Source organism: Rhinatrema bivittatum, chromosome 1 (genome assembly GCF_901001135.1).
Source record: "Rhinatrema bivittatum chromosome 1, aRhiBiv1.1, whole genome shotgun sequence".
Lineage (NCBI taxonomy): Eukaryota > Metazoa > Chordata > Amphibia > Gymnophiona > Rhinatrematidae > Rhinatrema > Rhinatrema bivittatum.
Window position 1 is genome coordinate 434850473 of NC_042615.1, and position 19201 is coordinate 434869673.

Sequence of the window (19201 nt, forward strand, 5' to 3'; positions counted from 1 at the left end):
TGACTCCACCTTTAAAGGTGGTCCCTCCGGCTCTGCCTCTGCCTCCTTCTTCCCTTCTGGAGCCGGGGCTTCTTGCTCCAGGTCTCTGTGAAGAACTGGACCAGATGGTTCAGGAGGCCATCGATAAGGCAATGCACAGACTCCAAGGTCCCCCGGCGCCGAAATCGGTGCTGGTCGTGGAACCGACCATCGATCCCATTCCGGCAGCATTGGCACCACTGCTCTCGAAGATGGAAGCGCTTATAGCTGCTTTTCCACCGATGGATCCTGGGTCACCCATGGCTCCGGTGCCTTCCCCGCTTACTCTGTCATCGGGAGGAGAAACACCGTTCTGTATTCCGCCATTGGGTGTCCTGCCGATGTGCCCATCAGCGCCACTGAACCATCCATCGATGCCTGCACCGGTGCCCTCAATGCCTTCATCGGTGCCTCCAGTACTTCCCTCGATGCCTTCGGAGCCTAGACCGGGACCTTCAGGAATACCCTTGTTCCGTCCTTCTCAGGTTCCTAGAGGGGCAGGTGCTGATCCCTATGACACCTGGACCGATGATTCTTCTCAAGACACCGATGACTTGCCATCACCACCTTCTCTTACTGAAAGCAGGAAGCGTTCTCCTCCAGAGAACCTATCCTTCATAAATTTTGTGAAGGAAATGTCTGAATTGGTTCTCTTCCAATTGCAGACTGAACAAGATGACATCCATCAAATGATGGAGCTGTTACAATTCCTGGACACTCCCAAGCAAATAACCTCCATCCCTATTCACCAGGTTCTTTTGTATCTCCTCAAAAAGAACTGGGAACACCCTGGTTCTGTTGCTCCAGTCAACAGAAAAGCTGATACCAATTATTTGGTCCAGTCAGCCCCAGGATTCCAGAAACCTCAGCTGGATCACCAATCTGTGGTTGTAGAATCTGCCCAAAAAAGGGCAAAAAGATCAAAACCCCACTCTTTCTTTCCTCCAGGTAAGGAACAGAAATTTCTGGATGCCCTTGGCCAGCGTGTCTTCCAGGGATCGATGCTTATCTCTCGGATCGCCTCCTACCAGCTGTATCTGCTTGAATAAGACCCAGTACAACAGGGTCTTATTCAAGCAGATACAGGACTTTGCAGAGTTCCTGCCTCAGCAATTCCAGGAACAGCTTCAAACCCTGGTACACAAGGGTTTCGAGGCAGGGAAGCATGAAATAAGATCCTCTTATGATATCTTCGACACCGCTTCCGGGGTATCTGCAACTGCTATTTTGGCAAGAAGATGGGCCTGTCTTAAGTCTTCGGACTTGCGTCCTGAATTACAAAACAGATTATCTGATCTGCCTTGCATAGAAGACAATCTGTTTGGCGAACAGATTCAGCGGACAGTGGCAGAACTCAAGGACCATCATGAGACCCTTCGCCAGCTCTCTGATGCCCTCTGAGTATTTCTCCAAACAGCCATTCAGGAAGGATACTAAAAAGTCATTCTTCCATCCAAAGAAATCCTATCCACCACCGTCTAGAACTTGTTCCACGAGACCTTTCCAAAAGGCCTAGTCGTCAACCTCGTAAACAAAAGCCACAAGCAGCTCCTCAGCCAGGCCCTGCTTCTGGTTTTTGACTCCTGCATAGAGATGGGCAGCCAGCTTTCACTGCCTGACATACCAGTGGGAGGTCGATTGTGCCATTTCAACAACAGGTGGCACACAATCACCTCAGACCAGTGGGTCCTTGCCATAACCTTGAGAGATTATCACCTGAACTTTCTCTCCATTCCACTGGACTCCCCACCTCTACCGACGTAGAGAACATCAGACCACTCACTACTCCTGGAAAAGGTCTCCCTCCTCCTCCTCCAGTCCAGAGCAATAGAACCAGTGCCCTACTCCCAACAAGGCCTAGGATTCTATTCCCAGTACTTTCTAATCCCCAAAAGATCAGGCGGCGTTCGTCCAATTATGGACCTACGTGCCCTCAATAAGTACCTCCACCAAGAAAAGTTCAAGATGGTAACCTTGAGTTCCCTCCTTCCTCTTCTGCAAAGAGGAGACTGGCTCTACTCTCTCGATCTCCAAGATGCGTACACACACATTGCGATAAATCCATCTCATTGCAGGTTCCTGAGATTTCTGGTAGACCCCAAGCACTATCAGTACAGAGTGCTCCCATTCAGCCTGGCATCTGCACCACGAGTCTTCAAGTGCCTCGTAGTAGTAGCAGCCTTCCTCAGGACTCAAGGTGTTCACGTCTACCCCTAACTAGACGATTGGTTGATCAGGGCTCCCACTCAGCAAGCTGCTCTGTCGTCCCTACGTCTTACTTTACACACTCTGATTTCACTAGGATTTCTCGTCAACTACGCAAAATCCAGCTTAGTCCCATCTCAAACTTTATCATTCATAGGGGCAGACTTGGACACCTTGCAGGCAAAGATATTTCTGCCTCGACAGCGAGCTCACTCTCATCTCTCTCGCACACCAGCTACAGTCTCAGCACCGCACGACTGCACGCCACTTCCTCATCCTACTGGGGCACATTGCGTCCTCAGTACAGGTTACCCCAATGGTCCGTTTGGCCATGAGTCATGCAGTGGACTCTTAAGGTCACAATGGACTCAGCCCATCCAACTTCTATCGACCACTGTCCACATCACCGACTCACTCCGTCAGTCTCTAGCCTGGTGGAAAAATCAGATCAATCTCCTCCAAGGCCTGCCCTTCCAGGCTCCAGACCCTCAAATTCTCGCCACCGAATCTTCCAACCTCGGCTGGGGAGCCCATGTTGCCGATTTGCAAACACAAGGAACTTGGTCTCAAGAGGAAGCCAAACACCAAATCAATTTCCTGGAGCTGCGAGCAATCAGATATGCTCTCAGGGTGTTTCAGGATCGCCTTTCCAATCAGGTCATCCTGATTCAGATGGACAACCAGGTGGCCATGTGGTACATCAACAAACAGGGAGGGACGGGCTCCTACCTACTGTGTCAGGAAGCTGCGCAGATATGGGCGGAGGCCCTCTCCCACTTGATGTACCTCAGGGCCACCTATTTGCCGGGAGTGAACAATGTGTTGGCGGACAAGCTAAGTCACACTTTCCATCCACACGAGTGGTCCCTCAACCCCACAGTAGCAGACTAAATATTCCAACGTTGGGGTCATCTTCGCATAGACCTTTTTTGCGTCACTTCAAAACCGCTAAGTAGAGAACTTTTGCTCTCTCACTCACAGCCAACATTCTCAGCCAAGAGATGCGTTTTCCCTCTCATGGGCAACCGGTCTCTTATATGCATTCCCTCCACTTCTCTCGAAGACTCTCGTGAAGTTTCATCAGGACAAGGGATGCATGATCCTGATAGCACCTCACTGGCCTTGCCAAGTGTGGTATCCAATACTTCAGGATCTCTCCATTCGCAGGCACATTCCCTTGGTAAAGGATTCGCTTCTGATCACTCAGAATGACGGGTGCCTACACCACCCCAATCTTCAAGCTTTGTCCCTGACGGCATGGATGTTGAAAGGTTAATTCTTCAGCCACTTAACCTTTCGGAGCCAGTTTCCCGTGTCCTGATTGCTTCACGGAAGCCTTCCATGAGAGAGTCTTACCTATACAAATGGAACAGGTTTGAGTCACGGTGTTCTTATCAATCCCTTGATCCCTTTACCTGTTCCACCTTGAAGTTTCTAGACTATCTATGGCACTTGTCAGAGACAGGTCTAAAAACGTTCTCCATTAGAATGCATGTCAGTGCGGTAGCCGCCTTCCATAAAGGTGTCGGGGACGTTCCTATTTCGGTACAACTCCTCGTAACACGTTTTCTGAAAGGCTTGCTTCACCTCAAGCCTCCACTGCGTCCTCCGGCCCCTTCTTGTGACCTTATTCTGGTCTTAAGTCGGCTCATGAAACCACCATTCGAGCCTCTCCAATCCTGTGATCTTCGCTTTCTCACATGGAAAGTGATATTTCTTTTGGCAATAACATTTGCTCTCAGAGTTAGTGAGTTACAGGCCCTAGTTACCTATCCGCCTTACGCTAAACTTCTGCAGGACTGGGCAGTACTCCGCACTCACCCTAAGTTCTTACCTAAGGTAGTATCGGAGTTTCACATTAATCAATCCATTATGCTACCTACCTTCTTTCCCAGGCCCCACTCCAATCCAGGAGAACAGGCTCTGCATACCCTTGACTGCAAACAGGCTCTAGCCTTCTATCTAGATCGTACAGCTGCCCACAGGAAAAGCACTCAATTGTTTGTCTCTTTCCATTCCATCAAATTGGGGCAGCATGTGGGTAAGCAGACTCTCTCCTCCTGGTTAGCGGACTGCATATCCTTTTGCTATCAGCAAGCAGGCATTCCGCTTCAAGACTGTGTTAAAGCACACTCTGTGAGGGCCATGGTGACTTCAACAGCACACCTACGCTCGGTGCCGCTTCCTGACATTTGCAGGGCTGCTACCTGGAGTTCTCTCCATACCTTTACAGCCCATTATTGCTTAGACAAGGCCGGAAGACCAGATTCCATCTTCGGCCAGTCTGTCTTGCGCAACCTTTTTACAACTTGATGTACCAATACCCTTCCGCCTGCCCGTTAGGGTTCAGGATGCCCTCTACCAAATTCCACCCCAGTCCTTGTGCCTATTGCACATCTTGGGTACATTTGGTGCACGATAGGACATCCTCAGCTTGGTACTCACCCATATGTGAGGACTACCATCCTGCTTGTCCTGTGAGAAAGCAAATGTTGCTTACCTGTAACAGGTGTTCTCACAGGACAGCTGGATGTTAGTCCTCACGAAACCAGCCCACCACCCCACGGTGTTGGGTTCGTTACGTTTTCTTATTTTATTTTTCGGCACTTCCTGTAGCTTTAAACAAGACAGGGGGACCCCTGCTGGCTGCAGGTTTAGTGCCATGCTGGGCATGCTCAGTAGGTGCCAGTCAAAGTTCTAGAAACTTTAACAAGTGTTCCATGATTGGGCTCCATCCTGTGATGTCACCCATATGTGAGGACTTGACATCCTGCTGTCCTGTGAGAACACATGTTACAGGTAAGCAACATTTGCTTTACATAAACACTTGAAAAATGGAGTTGATTTTAATTTGGTTGTATGGTTTTGTTGCTGTTACCTCCCATGGCACACGCAATTGCCGCCCAAGCTGAGGACAGTTGTCCTTTTGAGCGTTACGAAGATACAGAGGGTACTCTGCCTATATATTGTTTCCACATTTCTCTAGTCAAGCCTTTGGTAAAAGAGAATACCTTGCAGACAGTTACTGCTGATTAAATGGGAAATATCAGTTTTGCAGTTCCAAATAAATAACCACTATTAACTGAATTCTATATACTTTTTCTTGTTTGTTTTTTGCAACCTTTTTAGGCTGGTATAGACAGTGCAATATTATTCCCTATAGCAGAGATGTTGATTTGGGGATATTTATACAAGATTACAAACCTGATATTATTTCAGCATTTCAGAAGGCAGGCCTTCCACTGAAACACAAGTTTGGGAAGGTAAGTGCTCTGTGTTAGTTAACTGAGGGGAAAACTTGGAAAATTATCTCTTTAATAGGAAATCCTACTGTTAAACTTTAGAGAAATTTATTGTCCAGCCAACTAAATTATCCTGCTAACTGGAAGCTTAGTAGCTCTCTGAAAGTTGCTGAGAGATTGGATGCAGCACAAAACAGGCATTTAGTATGGCTGACTGTCTTTTCCAAATGTGTTAAAACGAATTTCACCTTATAATTGCTCATATGGAAAATAAAAATAAAATTGCCTTGATGTTGTTAGCCATGTTGAAGCACATCTGCATCAGGCTGTGTGTTTTTAGTATATACTGTACAAGCAGAAAAGATGGTTTGGGGAGCAGCTTGATCTATAGTTGGTTGGTTTATTTTAAACATTCCCTGTACGTACCCGGATCAGTCCAGTCTCCTGGGTTTTGCTCCCCTCTCTAGCAGATGGAGACAGACGTTTTCAAAAAAAACCTCAGCCTTATATAGGATGGTGCCACCTACAGTCCAGCAGTATTTCTCTGTCTCCAGCAGATGGTGGAGGTGCAAGGCCTACAGTCTGTGCTGATTGTTTAGTGGAGTTAGAGTAGTGAGTTCTGTGAGTTTGAGAGTTTTCGGTCGATAAAACCTTTTTACTTTGATTTAAAAAAAAGGAGCAGTTTCTGTCCTGAGCCTCCCGGGGGTTTGTAAGGTCCTGAAGGGACCATCCCCCGCTGGTTGTTGAGGCAGCTGCATTACAGGGTTGAGGGCCCTCTTGTTCCAAGATAGCAGCTCTGGGTGCGACACCAGGGAGCTCGGTTCACTCCACCCCGCTGTATCAGGACCGTGGACCACTGCAGGGCAAGTCTTTAAAAAAAAAAAAAAGTTTTGATTTTCTTTCATTTTCTGTCAGTGTCACCGGCGCTGCAGCTCTCTTCCCTCTCTGACTCTGCGCTTGGGCGGACCGCGATTATTTTTCTTTTTTTTTTTTTTTTACAGAATTCAATTTTAGCTTTCTCAGGCCCACTGCCCGATGCCGCGCTCTTCTGTGTGCCTCGCATGTGGCTCGGCTCGTGCACTTCTTTCTCGGGAGGGGCTGTGTTCGGTGTGTCTTCCTGTGGGTGGGGGGGTTGGGGGGGTTGGAGGGGATGATCCTCCGGGGCCGTGAAAATGGATAAAGGCAAGGCTGCCCGAGCTCTTTCAGTGTTAGCTGCACCGAGATCAGCTGAGGCAGATCTGTTCCCGCTGAGCGCGGGAACGGAGGCCATTTTGGAGTCTTTTAGATCAGCGACTCATGCAGCTATGGGGGAGGGGATTCTCCCGCCACCTCTCTCTCCTCAACCAGGGTTTCCTGGAGGGAGCGAACCTTTATAGCTTCTCTCACCTGCAATGGAGGATAGCCCCAAGGGAGCTTCTGACTCCTCCTCCTCCTCCTCCTCTTCCTCCTCAGAGTTTATTTTATTTCTCCGTAAGGCTTTTAAAACCAGGAGGGAAGGGAAGCTGCAGGCTGGGGGGTAAAACTTCCTCTAGTGGTCTTAAGTCTCTTTCTCGAAAGTGGTCTAAGTCTAAGGGAGTCTCTGGGTCCTCCAAAGCTAAGCGCCCTTTGCATACAGGGGTTCATCAGACCAATTCTGATTCCACGGGTCAGGGTATGGACCCAGGGGAAGAGGACCCGCAGGGCAAGCCTCCAATGGGGGTGGATACAGACCCTGATCAACATCCACAGGATTCAGCACGAGGCTCTCACATTGTGGAAGGAGACTACCCTAAGGTGGTCCATCTGTTTAGGAGGGAGGAGTTGGCTCCGCTTATCCCTGCCATACTCGGAGAGCTAAGCATAGATGGGCCGCCAGAGAAGTCCAGGATAGGGGCCATAGACCCAGTGTTGTTGGGTCTGAGGGGCCCGGCCACTTCCTTTCCTTTTCATTTTTCTGCCACGGATTTGCTATATAGAGAATGGGATACCCCGGATCTGGGATTGAAAGTTAGCAAGGCTATGGATAAGCTATATCCTCTTCCAGAGGAAGCAATTGACATACTGCAGGTGCCCAAGGTGGACATGGCGCTGTCCGCAGTCACCAAAAAGACCACAATCCTGGTTATGGGGGTGCTACAGCCCCTGAAGGACCTGCAGGATAGAAAGTTGGAGCTTCAGCTCAAGAAAATGTTTGAAGTCTCAGCACTGGGAGTATGGGCAGCTATGTGCAGCAATTTTGCCTTGCGAGTGGGCCTTTGCTGAGTTCAGCAGTTACAGGCTAATGCTGGTCTTTCCGATGCAGAAGCACTGCAAGCAGGGCGTCTGGAAGCTTCGATCGCTTATAGTGTGGATGCACTTTATGATCTGTTACGGACTTTGGCCAGATCCATGGTGTCGGCAGTCTCGGCTCGACAGCTCCTGTGGTTAAGAAACTGATCATCGGATATTTCCTCCAAGGCTCAGCTGGGGTTGTTGCCTTTCAAGGGTAAATTACTTTTAGGTAAGGACCTCGAGGATATGATTCAATCCCTGGGGAGAACAAAGTTCACCAACTGCCAGAGGATAGGCCCAAGTCGAGGGGCTCCTTTTCTTCTCGATTCAGAGGGAAAAGGAGATTTTGTCCGTCCAGAGCTCCAGCTTCTTCTTTTCGGCAAGCGTCCGGTCACCAACAGTCCTAGTCTCACCCTTTCGTGGCCGACACTTTGGTAGAACCGGGACTACCCAGTCCGCATCTGGGGCCAAGTCTTCCCAATGAAGGGATGCCGACCCTTTCCTCTGTTCCAGCTGTCGGGGGCAGATTGACCCTGTTATGTGAGGAATGTGTCAAGGTGATGCCGGACCAGTGGGTCCTTACTGTGATAAATCAAGGCTATGCTTTAGATTTTGCACACCACCTTCCGGAGCGGTTTCTGGTCTCCCCATGTGGTTATGAAGAGAAACGACAAGCAGTACAAGATACCTTGCCAAGCCTTCTGCAACTCGGCACCATCACCGATTCCTCAGGCAGAACAGCGAAAAGGGCGTTACTTCATTTACTTCATAGTCCCCAAAAAAGAGGGGTCCTTCCAACCCATTCTGGATTTGAAGCTCATAAACTGCTGCCTCAGGGTGCCACATTTTCGCATGGAGACATTACGTTCAGTCATTGCCCTGGTAAGAAAAGAAGAGTTTCTGGTGTCATTGGACCTAACAGAAGCGTATCTTCACATAGGCATTCGGGCCGACCACCAGAGGTTTCTGAGGTTCTCGGTGATGGGTTGTCATTTTCAGTTTCAAGCTTTGCCCTTTGGTCTTGCCACCGCGCCCAAAACTTTTACCAAGATAATGGTTGTGGTGGCGGCTCATCTGCACAGAGAGGGGTTCCTGGTGCATCCATACCTGGACGACTGGCTAATTCAGGTAAAGTCTGAGTCGCGTGGCCAGTTGGCAATTCGCAAAGTGCTTCAACTCCTGCGATCACTGGGTTGGGTGATCAACTTAGCCAAGAGCCGACTGGAGTCTTTGGCGTTTTTAGGAGCTCTATTCGCTCAACAGGGAAGAGTATTCCTTACCTCAGACCGGATTGTCAAGCTACAAGGACAAGTGCGGGACTTATTGGCAACTGTCTCCCCAGAGTTGGGATTATTTGCGTGTTCTTGGTTCTGACTTCCACCCTGGAGCTGGTGCCCTGGGCCTTTGCTCATATGCGTCCTTTATAGTCAGCGTTGCTTTCGCGTTGGAATCCAGTTTCTGAACAGTTTCATTTACCTCTCCCTCTTACGGATACAGTGCGCTCCAGTCTTGATTGGTGGCTTATCTCGGACAACTTATCCCGAGGACTTCCCCTGGAGGTGCCCGAATGGACAGTGGTGACCATGGATGCCAGCCTCTCCAGTTGGGGAGTGGTTTGCTTGAGGAAGTCTGTGTAGGGACAATGGTCCCAGGAAGAATCTCAGTGGTTGATCAATCGTCTGGAAACCCAGGGCAGTGTGGTTAGCATTGCAAGCGTTCCGCCCTCTCCTCCAGGGGAAGTCAGAATTTTTTCCGACAATGCGACCACAGTGGCTAATATCAATCGCCAAGGGGGAACCAAGAGCCAGCCAGTGGGCACGGAAGCCCGGTAGCTGATCAGCTGGGCGGGGAAGCATTTAGTAAGTCTTGCAGCATCTCCCATAGCAGGAGTCAACAACGTTCAGGCGGACTTTCTCAGTCGGCACCCCCTCAATCCTGGGGATTGGGAGCTCACAGATGAAGGTTTCCAGCTCATATGCGACACATGGGGCGTACCCCACCTGGATCTCATGGCAATGTTTCAGAACACCAAGGCTCCACGCTTCTTCGGCCGCAGAGAAACAGGAGCAGAAGGGTAGATGCCCTGGCCGACCGATGTGCTACTGTACGTCTTTCCTCCTTGGCCGCTGATAGGCAAAGTGCTCAGGAAAGTGTGGAGATACACCAGCAGAAGTCATCCTTGTAGCTCCAGAGTGGCCTTGATGGCTTTGGTTTGCAGACCTGGTCAATCTGGCAGTGGCGGGTCTCCTGCGGTTGCCACTGCTCACGGACCTTTTCCATCAAGGGCCCGTGTGTTTGGAAGAGGTCTATCGCTTTTGTCTACGGCATGGCTTTTGAGAGGCGCCGCCTGAGGAGAAAAGGGTTTTTGAATGCTGTGGTGGCAACGCTTCTCCGGTCTCGCAAGACATCCACCAACCCTCGCGTATGTGCACTTGTGGAGAATCTTTGAACCTTGGTGCGTGGACCGAGCGATTGTTCGTACTCTGTCTTCGGTGTTGGATTTTTTAGGTTTCTTACAATCTGGACTCACCAAGGGCTTATCGTGTAGTTCCCTGAGGGTTCAGGTGGCAGATCTTGGTTGTTTGCGCGGTTCCATTTAAGGCATGGCGTTGCTGCTCACCCCAATGTGGCTTGTTTTCTAAAGGGGGCAAAGAAATTACATCCCCCGATCAGGCACCCTTGTTCTTCTTGGAGTCTGAACTTGGTTCTCTCAGCCCTGTGTACGGTGCCCTTTGAGTCTTTGAAAACGGCTACAATAAAGGATCACACGTTAAAGGTGATTTTCCTTATCGCTATCACATCTACTCGCAGGGTATCAGAGCTCCAGGCTCTATCCTGTAGGGAGCCGTTTCTGAGAATTTTGGATTCTGGTGTATCCTTTCAGATGGTTCTTTCCTTTCTTCCGAAGGTGGTGTCTGCTCTTCAAGTGAATCAGTCAGTGGAGCTTCCGTCATTTCCTGTTTTGGACCGGTCAGACCCTATGTCTAAAGACTTACGGAAGCTGGATGTTCGGGCGTTGTTGCATTATCTGGAAGTTACTAATGCGTTTCGTGTGACGGACCATCTTTTTGTGCTGTGGGCTGGTCCGAAACTATTTCGCGCTGGTTGAAAGAGGGTATAGGCTCGGCATATTTGCTGCATGGTAAGCCTGAACCGTTTGGTCTTCGGGCTCATTCTACCCAAGAAGCAGTCTGCTTCTTGGGTGGAGTGTCAAATGGTCTCACCGCAGGAGAACTGCAGGGCGGCGACTTGGAAGTCTTTGCATACCTTTGCCAGACACTACAGACTGGATGTTCAGGCACCGGGTGAAGGAGGTTTTGGAGAAGCAGTGCTTAGAGCAGGCCTCTCCAGATCCCATTTCAGGTAAGAAAGCTCTGGTACATCCCAGGAGTCTGGACTGATCCAAGTACGTACAGGGAAATGAAAATTAGTTTCTTACCTGATAATTTTCGTTCCTGTAGTACCACGGATCAGTCCAGAGTCCTGCCAGGGGAACGCATGGAAGTAAGGGAGAGTCCACTCAGTTATTGATTGATTTTGTTTTCAGATCTGCAGAAATTGGATTGACTGTCCTCAAGTGGTTCTACAGGTTTAGTTCCTAGGAGGGTTAAGTGAACCGGTTATTTCTTTTTCTTGTTGAAGGGTTGTTGTACATAGTTATGGTGGTTTTTTGAGAGCCATTCTGCTTTGACATTGAGTAATTCTGCCGGACTGTAGGTGGCACCATCCTATATAAAGCGGAGTTTTGTTTTGAAAACTTCTGTCTCCATCTGCTGGGGGGGGGGGGAGGGGGAAAAACCCAGGAGTCTGGATTTATCCGTGGTACTACAGGAACAAAAATTCTCAGGGAAGAAACTAATTTTCCTTTACCTGCCTCTTCAAAGTTTGGGGAAGGGTACAGTAAAAAAAAAAAAAAAAAATTCATAAAACTAAAACAAGAATTATCTGTGTGACAAAGCTGTACACATTGCAGGGAATAGCAAGTACAGTTTAGCTGCAAGGATTAAAAAATACTAGCTGGAAAGGAGGGGGAGAGTGAATATCGTTGGCATGCTTCCTTAAAAAGATGGGTTTTTAATCATTTTTAAATTGCTTGGGGTCCTGCGTGAGCCATAACAGTGGTTCCATATATTATGTCTTTGATCTTATGTGTGTGTAAAACTAGCTTTTGTATTAGTATTTTAATCAACTTCCTGTTAATGTAGTTCTATAGTAAAGAAGGTTATTAAAACACTAAATTACTGTCTCTTTTTTTTTTTTTGGTGAGTTTTGGACCTATTAGGCTAGTTTACATTAAAGATGGCCCTTCTCGTGCTAGAAGCATCCTTTTTATGTGCGCAGCAGATCATCTAGTGATGTCAGTGATCCATATTCTTCATGATGGGGAGGGGCTTCCTCACATGTTCGCACTGCTGCTAAAGGGGTCCTTGTCAGAGCAGGCTGGCTGAGTGCCCGCTTAGATTTAAAATTCATTATCCAGCCAGGGAGTTATTTCACCTGCATGGACAAAAAGCCACCTGGAATTTTGGAGTATCTTCTTCCTTTACAATATTGGTGCTACGGTTCTGTGTATCACCATAAATTTGCCAAATGTGAATATGAAGCCAGTCATTGTATTGCTGTTGGTGATGTACTTGGGTGTGGTTTTTATAGCAGGGCTATGGCGCACAAGCAACGGGCAGTAGACTATAACTGATCAGCAGACTGTCCTCTTGAAACTGTCCTCCAAAAGCCATAAATATACTGAGAACAATGTGCTTCCGAAGTTCAGGGTAGTTGGTTGCAACTGCCGAAAGGCTCTACATTTCATTTTATTTTAAGATTGATAGCCCACACTCTACAGTGTTTGAGCCGGGTTACAGGGGAAACATTCATAAAATAATAGCGCACAAAATACAAACAGGAAAGTTCTCAGTTATGTATTATTGTGTGCATTAGTCAAAAGCCAAGTTTGTTAAAGGCCTCCTGAAAAAGTGTGTTCAATACTTTCCTGAGGCCAGCTTCTCACCCATGGGCGAGAGCTCCAGAGCAGAGGCCCTATGACTGAGAAAGCCCTCTCTAGTCTTCACCAAGTGAGCCAAACCTTTTACCAATTGTATTTCTAGTAAGCCACAATTTGCTCCACAGGTCGCCAGGGTTGTTTTAACAGCTTGTAAATCAAAAAGACCACGTCCTGTTTTACCCGTCAATAAACTGGACGCCAGCGCAAGGAGCACAGGATCGGGAGCAATGTGATCACCCAGGTGGATGCCACTTAGAACACGAGCGGCAGAATTGTGGTCAATTTGTAACACCTACCAGGCAGAGCAGGCTGGAAAAGAGCAGAGACATTTCTAAGCCATGTTTAAAGCTATGGGATGCACGTTTGCATGAGGATCTGGTGTTATGTTGGAGCACATCATCCCCCTGCAAATTTCTGACCCATGCCCATATTCTTATTGTAAGTTATGGCTGGGGAGGGCTCTTGAGGTCAACATTTGGTGTGTTGCCTCCTGTAAGCTCTGTGAACGGCTGGGATTTTCTCAACCTCGCTCTAGTTGCGAAGTGAAAAGTTGCTTGTTTTTGTGCGCAGGTGGACGACAGCCTGGAGCTCTCCTTTCAGGGAGAAGAGGATGTGAAACTTGATATATTTTTCTTCTATGAAGCGGATAACCACATGTGGAATGGAGGGACACAAGCTAAAAGTGGCAAGAAATTTAAGTATGAGCAGGATTTGGTACTTTTTAAATCTGATCTTGCTCCCTGCCCTGTCTCTCTCACCCTTCTCCCCAGTCAGCTGATGTCCTCTTGTGGATCCTGGATTTAACAAAGTTAGAACAGCTACAGCTTTCATTTTCTGCAGTTTGCTTTTAGGTATATAATCGGAGGTATATTTATTTTTTTCTAGGCTCACTAATTCTTAATGAGATGAAGCATTTTCAGGACTGGGAAACCAAGTGGTGTTTCCCAGGCTGGAGGCACAAAGCCACACAGACTCCAGCCTTTTCAAAGCAATTCTAACTTTTCTTATTTATAAACAGCACTTTAGCAGAATGCAGACTGCCTTACGTCAGCAGTACTCACTTACATACTGAACCCAGCTGGGCTTACCCTTTTATACTGCCCAGCTGGTCCCGCCCTCAAGCCTCTCCCCTGCCCCGCAAGGTCTCTCCTACAGAGCTCTCTCCTGTGGGATTTAAGATGGACCAGGACTCTAGCTGGTCCTGCCCCTGCAATAAGGGGGAAAAGAGGGTCACTCTGATACTAGGACCTAAAGCTGTATGTAGAGACTTCTGTGGAAACGGATACCTTATGCTGGTGATGCACAATTAGGAAATCTGCAGGGATTTGGCCTTTTAATCATGGAGGGAAATGAACACTGCTATTTTGTTTTGTTTTTTTAACCTGTTAGTATTTATCTTTTTTTTTTTTTTTTTTTTAAGAAGCAGGTAAAAGTTGAATCTCTAAAACTATGTAATGAAGGAATGATGCAATACATAGTTTTTGAGTTGGGGGGTTGGTGGATGTTGGATCAACCCTTATTCCTGAAACTGAAAGGATTTGTTCTCCTTTATAAGCTCATTGTGCATGGCTTGTACAGTGCTCTTTTGTTTTTAAGAATTAATCTCTTGATTGTTTTTTTTTAAGCTTGGGACTTTTTTCTTCAAGGGCAGCAGCCAGCTGCAAATAATACAAATAGAGGTTGGAGTAGTGGGTCGCCAGGACATCGTGCCCTCTGCCTCCCCTTACTGACTGACAGGGATCTCTGCATTGTCAGGGAGAAAGCTTCTTGTATAGTATTGGAATAAAACCGTACCTGTTCATTTTATTTGTCTCATGGCACATTGTTGCTTTCTCAAATTTGCCACAGGGATTGCTGTTCTTGCACTGCCTCCTTATGTCAGGCTAGCAGATGTTCAATATCCTGTGTTTAAACCATACTAAGATGAAGTATGAGCTTGAGAAGGTTGCAAGGCCCTCAGCATTCCTTCATATGGTCAAGTCAGACCATATGAAGTAACTGTGCCTTAGTACCACAATCATATTTGATTAATGATATCCTGTCCATTTAGTGGCAGGCTTCAATGTTGGCCTATAATTAGAGTTTGTCTTGTTACATTGCAGTTCTCTCTTTTGTTGAATCACCTCTTCCCAGTGCTCAGTGTGCTTGGGTATGTGCTACAAGCATGATGAAAAGTATAGATTGCATTATTTTAAATTTAAGCTTTTCTTTTGCTTTGGCTGGCGACCACTTTGACTGTTGCTTGTGGTTTTGTTGTCGTACAGGTACCTCTTTCCTAAGTTCACGCTCTGCTGGACTGAGTTTGTGGAGCTGAAAGTTCGGGTGCCCTGCGAGACGCTCGCGTACATAGAAGCCAACTACGGCAGCGGCTGGGCGGTGCCCGTGGAGACCTGGGACTGGAAGAGCTCTCCCCACAACGTGCAGCCCAATGGCGTCTGGCCTGTGAGCGAATGGGATGAGGTCATTCAAGTCTACTGAGGTCACATGATCAAACAGGGAGTGACATTCGCTGCAGGCAGGGTTGCCAGTGTGCCGAAGACCCGCTTGCTCTCTGCTTGAGGAGACCTTTCATTTAGGGTATTTCTGGAAAAGAGATTATAGCTGCTTACAGTCTGAAGGGTGAAGCGCTTCAGAAATGAGCCACTGACATCAAGCGCCCTCTCATTTATTTATTTTATTATTTATTTATGTTGGCTATAAATCGCCTATCAAAAAAATTCCTAAGCTGCGTACATAAGATTATTCATAATAAGAATGAGTAACATGATCATGAAATAATACATAAAACTGATTAAAAAAAAACAATCTTAAAATATAAAATGAAGTACAAAAACATTAACAAAATAAAACAAAAAATCAAATCTTTAAAATATACACTTAACAGTAAACTAAAAATTAAGACGATAGAGGTAACTGCTCTCAGTAAACAGTTATGACTTGTCAAACATGCTTACTGTAACATTACCTGTTACTGAATGAAGTTAAACAGCAAAAATCATCAAACAGAATAACCTAACTAAATCTCAATCTCAGTAAAAATCTTTTGAAACAGAAAGCCATTAACCTTTTTTCCTTGTACATACCCAGATCAGTGCAGACTCCTGGGTTTTGCCTCCCTTCCAGCTGATGGAGACAGAGAAAGTTTTGCTGACACTGTCACAACCTGGTGTGCCACCTGCAGTCCCTCAGTATTTCTCTGTCTCCAGCAGATGGAAAGAAGTGCAGAATCTGCAGTCTGAAGGGAGTAAAAAAAACCCCAAAACTAATAGAGGAAGATATTTATCAAGGTCTAGGTTTAGCGTAGGTTCTTCCTTGGCACTCCTAGAAGGTTGGTAGACCTGGTGGGGCCATCCTTTGAGCTGAAGGAGCTGGCGTGCGGGGGAGGGGGGGTTTGGAAACCCCTAGCTCTGATCAGATCCTTCACCTGCGGAGGTGGGGAGATAACAGGTGGGGCCAGTTCCCTCTCCTCCCTCCTTCAGGAGCACACCTGGAGCCTGCAGCCGCAAGTATTCAACTTTAGATTAAAGTTTAAAAAAAAAAAAGGTGAGAAGCCTTGCTATTTATTTTTGGCCTTTGCCGCTTGTGCCGGTCGGGTGCTCTTCTTTCATTGCGGCGTCCCGCGAGTCTGTGGTGCCCGGAAAGTCGGGGTTTACTGTTTAAAAAAAAAAAAAAGTTAGAAGGCTCCCGACACTGTTTCGCCGCCCTGCCTCGCGGCAGTCAATGCGCAGCATGTGGGGGGACACGTGAGCGCTTCTCCCTCGCCCGGCACTTGTTCCCACTGCGCTTCCATAGAAGAAGGCAGCTTGGGGGGGAACGCACGGGTGACCGAGGAGAGGCAGCGATCCTCCGCGGTCAATGTAGGGGGGAGCCCAGCAGCCGGATAAGTTTCCCCGATTTTGGCGGGAACGGTGGTCATCTTTGAATACCTTTTGCTGCCGTATCTGAGTGGGGCTTGTAAGGACGCTGCCCTGCCCCCCACCGCTATCGCCAGCTGATAGAAGGCCCCTGGGGGGTCCCCTTGAGCCTGAAGTGTCTCAGAAGGGGAGTATGAACTCAGCAGTTTTAGCTAAACAATAAGGACCTTCTGTTTTTTCTAGATTTAAAAGCTGTCCAACAGCTCTGACCTCGTAATTCACCTTCCCTGGGGTGGGGAGGACTCCTCTTTAGAACTTGGTAAGGCAAGGTTATCTACAAACACATTGAAATCTCCTAAAACAATTAGGCGATCATATTTGGCTGCACATTCTGCTATTGATTCAGTTGTTTCTGCAAGGGATGGCTTGAGGCCTATCTGGGGGACAATATGCCACAGGTAACCAACAAAGTAAATTCCCATTCGGGCCTAACCAGTAAGGCTTCAATATAATTAAGTGGTCTTGCATCAACTTTTTTGCCGCTTTTAAAGAATCTCAAAAAATCCAAGTTACAACCCCCCCTCCTTTCCTTCTCACCCTGTTTTTTATAAAGAAAATCTCATAGGGCGTGCAGACCAGGCAAAAGTTGTCTGCTCTGCAGCCGAGTTCTGTGAGAGCAAGAAACTGTAAATTATGATCAGAAATTAAATAAAAAAACCTCCCAAAACTAAAGGATATTTTGAAATACGTGAACAGATATTAAACACACGTGAAGCCGGAAGGCTTAACTGGTAGGGTTTCATAGCTTCAAAACATACAGGGGGGGGGGGGCTAGTAATTTATTTTTTTTTTAATTGTATTGAACTTTTATTTATGGCTGTACCAGTCTTGTCCAACAATAAATGAAATAGCAGCCATGATAGAATAAAGCTCCAAGCATATTAAACAAGTAAACCAACCACCGTCAAAAACAGAATCTGAGCACCCAAAGGAATGCACTAAGGGGCGCAGGCCCTTAGGTGTGGCTCTTTGGTGAATCGCCTATGGATATCGTTGCCGTCAGCAGGCAAAACATTGCCGCCTGGGGAGGGGGGGGGAGCAGAGGCACCTGACAACCCCCCCATGGAAAGACAAAGATCAGGGGCATGGTAAGAAAGTCCAGAAATGATAATGCTAGTGCTGTGCAAATCAGTGGGCCATACGCCTCTTGTAGACTTTACTCTGGAGCACTGAAGGGGAGAGAGGAGGTTTGAGCTTGGGGGTTGTCTTCAGTTAGGCAGGATTTGGGCTACTGCACTGGGCTGCAAGAGGAGTGAGATGAGCTGGAGGAGGGGGAGACCACCCTCTTGATCCCAGATCCTCCTTCCCGACTCTTCTCCCTCCCTCGCATCAATCTTTGAGATCCCTTCTCCCCCTCCCAAAAGAGAATAAAATAAATTGCGAGATCAAGAAAACCTATTTTCTTCCTGTAAAGTAAAGTTTACATTATTTAACATGCAAAACTATGTAACCTGTGCAGCTGGAGCCACAAAATTGCTGCAGAATTTGCCACATAATTTTTGTTGTTAAGCAGGGCCTAAGTAGCTGTAACATGTGGATGGACATCATCCAGTGACACCAAACGGGCTTATTTTTTCTAGTTAGTAGAGCTCTTAGCTCTGCTCAGCATGTGCAGGAATTGAAGTTCTCATGAGATTGTGCAATTCTGACTTAACAGGGAAGCTGTAGAGGAGGAGGCGGCAGCAGCAGGTAAACTCTATTTGCAGACTTTCTGCTGCTCTGTGGGATGCGATCCTAGGGGGGCAGAAAGGGGTTTGGAACAGATAAAACAGATGATGGTGCAGTGGAGGAAGGTGATGATGCCAGAAGAGTGGGGGAAGGGAACGTGGTGCTAGGAGGAGGGGAAGTGATGGTGTGCTGCAACAAAATGAAACCATTGTTGAGTGTGTCAAGCATGATATGAGAGATTCTGTGAACTACTGGGTAAGTTTATGCTTGTTTGGACATTGCAGTGGTTGTGAAAAAAAAACAAACAAAAAAAAATTGGCGCAAATACTTTATGCAGGAACACATTCTCCTGAGCAATAAAATAGGAAGATGTTTTTCTGTTTGTTTTTCGGTGATGGATGGGGAGCAATTTGTGTTGCATTTAGCTCCCCCAATCATTTTGAAAAGTCTCCCAATAAAAAAAAAAAAAAAATCACATTATAAAGTGTTTCAAAACCACTGGCCTGTTGGCTCGGTATCAGTTCTACCTGCTGCCATGTGGACGTCCTGGGCTTGATTCCTTGGCCTGACCTTTGCTCTGTGGGATGCGGCAGTGACATCTGTTTGTCTAACTCTGGATGCATGGGTGGTGGGCTTTGGAGGGAGGTGTGGTCTGTGAGTACAGTGACTGGGCTAGGTGGGGAATGGGTTATAGACTAGGGGCACCCCTCGCGGCTACTTGTGAATGAAAGTTCATGATGCCATAGCCCGGAGTAGGTGAATTCTGATTGATCTGGAAACGAGCAAAAGGAAGCAGGCCAAAAAGCATTTTAAAAACTTGGAGGTTGGAGAAGCTGAAGAACAGGTCCAGGAAAGACTCTTATTATAATATCAGACAATCACAATAGCTGGAACTGACATTG

At 47.2% G+C, this 19201-nt stretch overlaps 1 protein-coding gene across 2 annotated transcripts in view; it reads left to right on the forward strand.

The window, feature by feature from the left end:
- The window catches only part of FKTN (fukutin), a 76541-nt gene extending 57770 nt beyond the window's left edge, over positions 1-18771 (forward strand). Inside the window, exons 8-10 of one of the 2 annotated variants that reach the window (XM_029604709.1) lie at positions 5353-5486; positions 13288-13415; positions 14982-18771. In XM_029604709.1, the coding sequence (XP_029460569.1) occupies positions 5353-5486; positions 13288-13415; positions 14982-15195 (476 nt within the window). In that variant the 3' untranslated portion in view covers positions 15196-18771. The remainder of the gene's footprint in view (positions 1-5352; positions 5487-13287; positions 13416-14981) is intronic. The other variant, XM_029604717.1, reaches the window with a different exon arrangement.
- Positions 18772-19201: the final 430 nt, after the last annotated feature.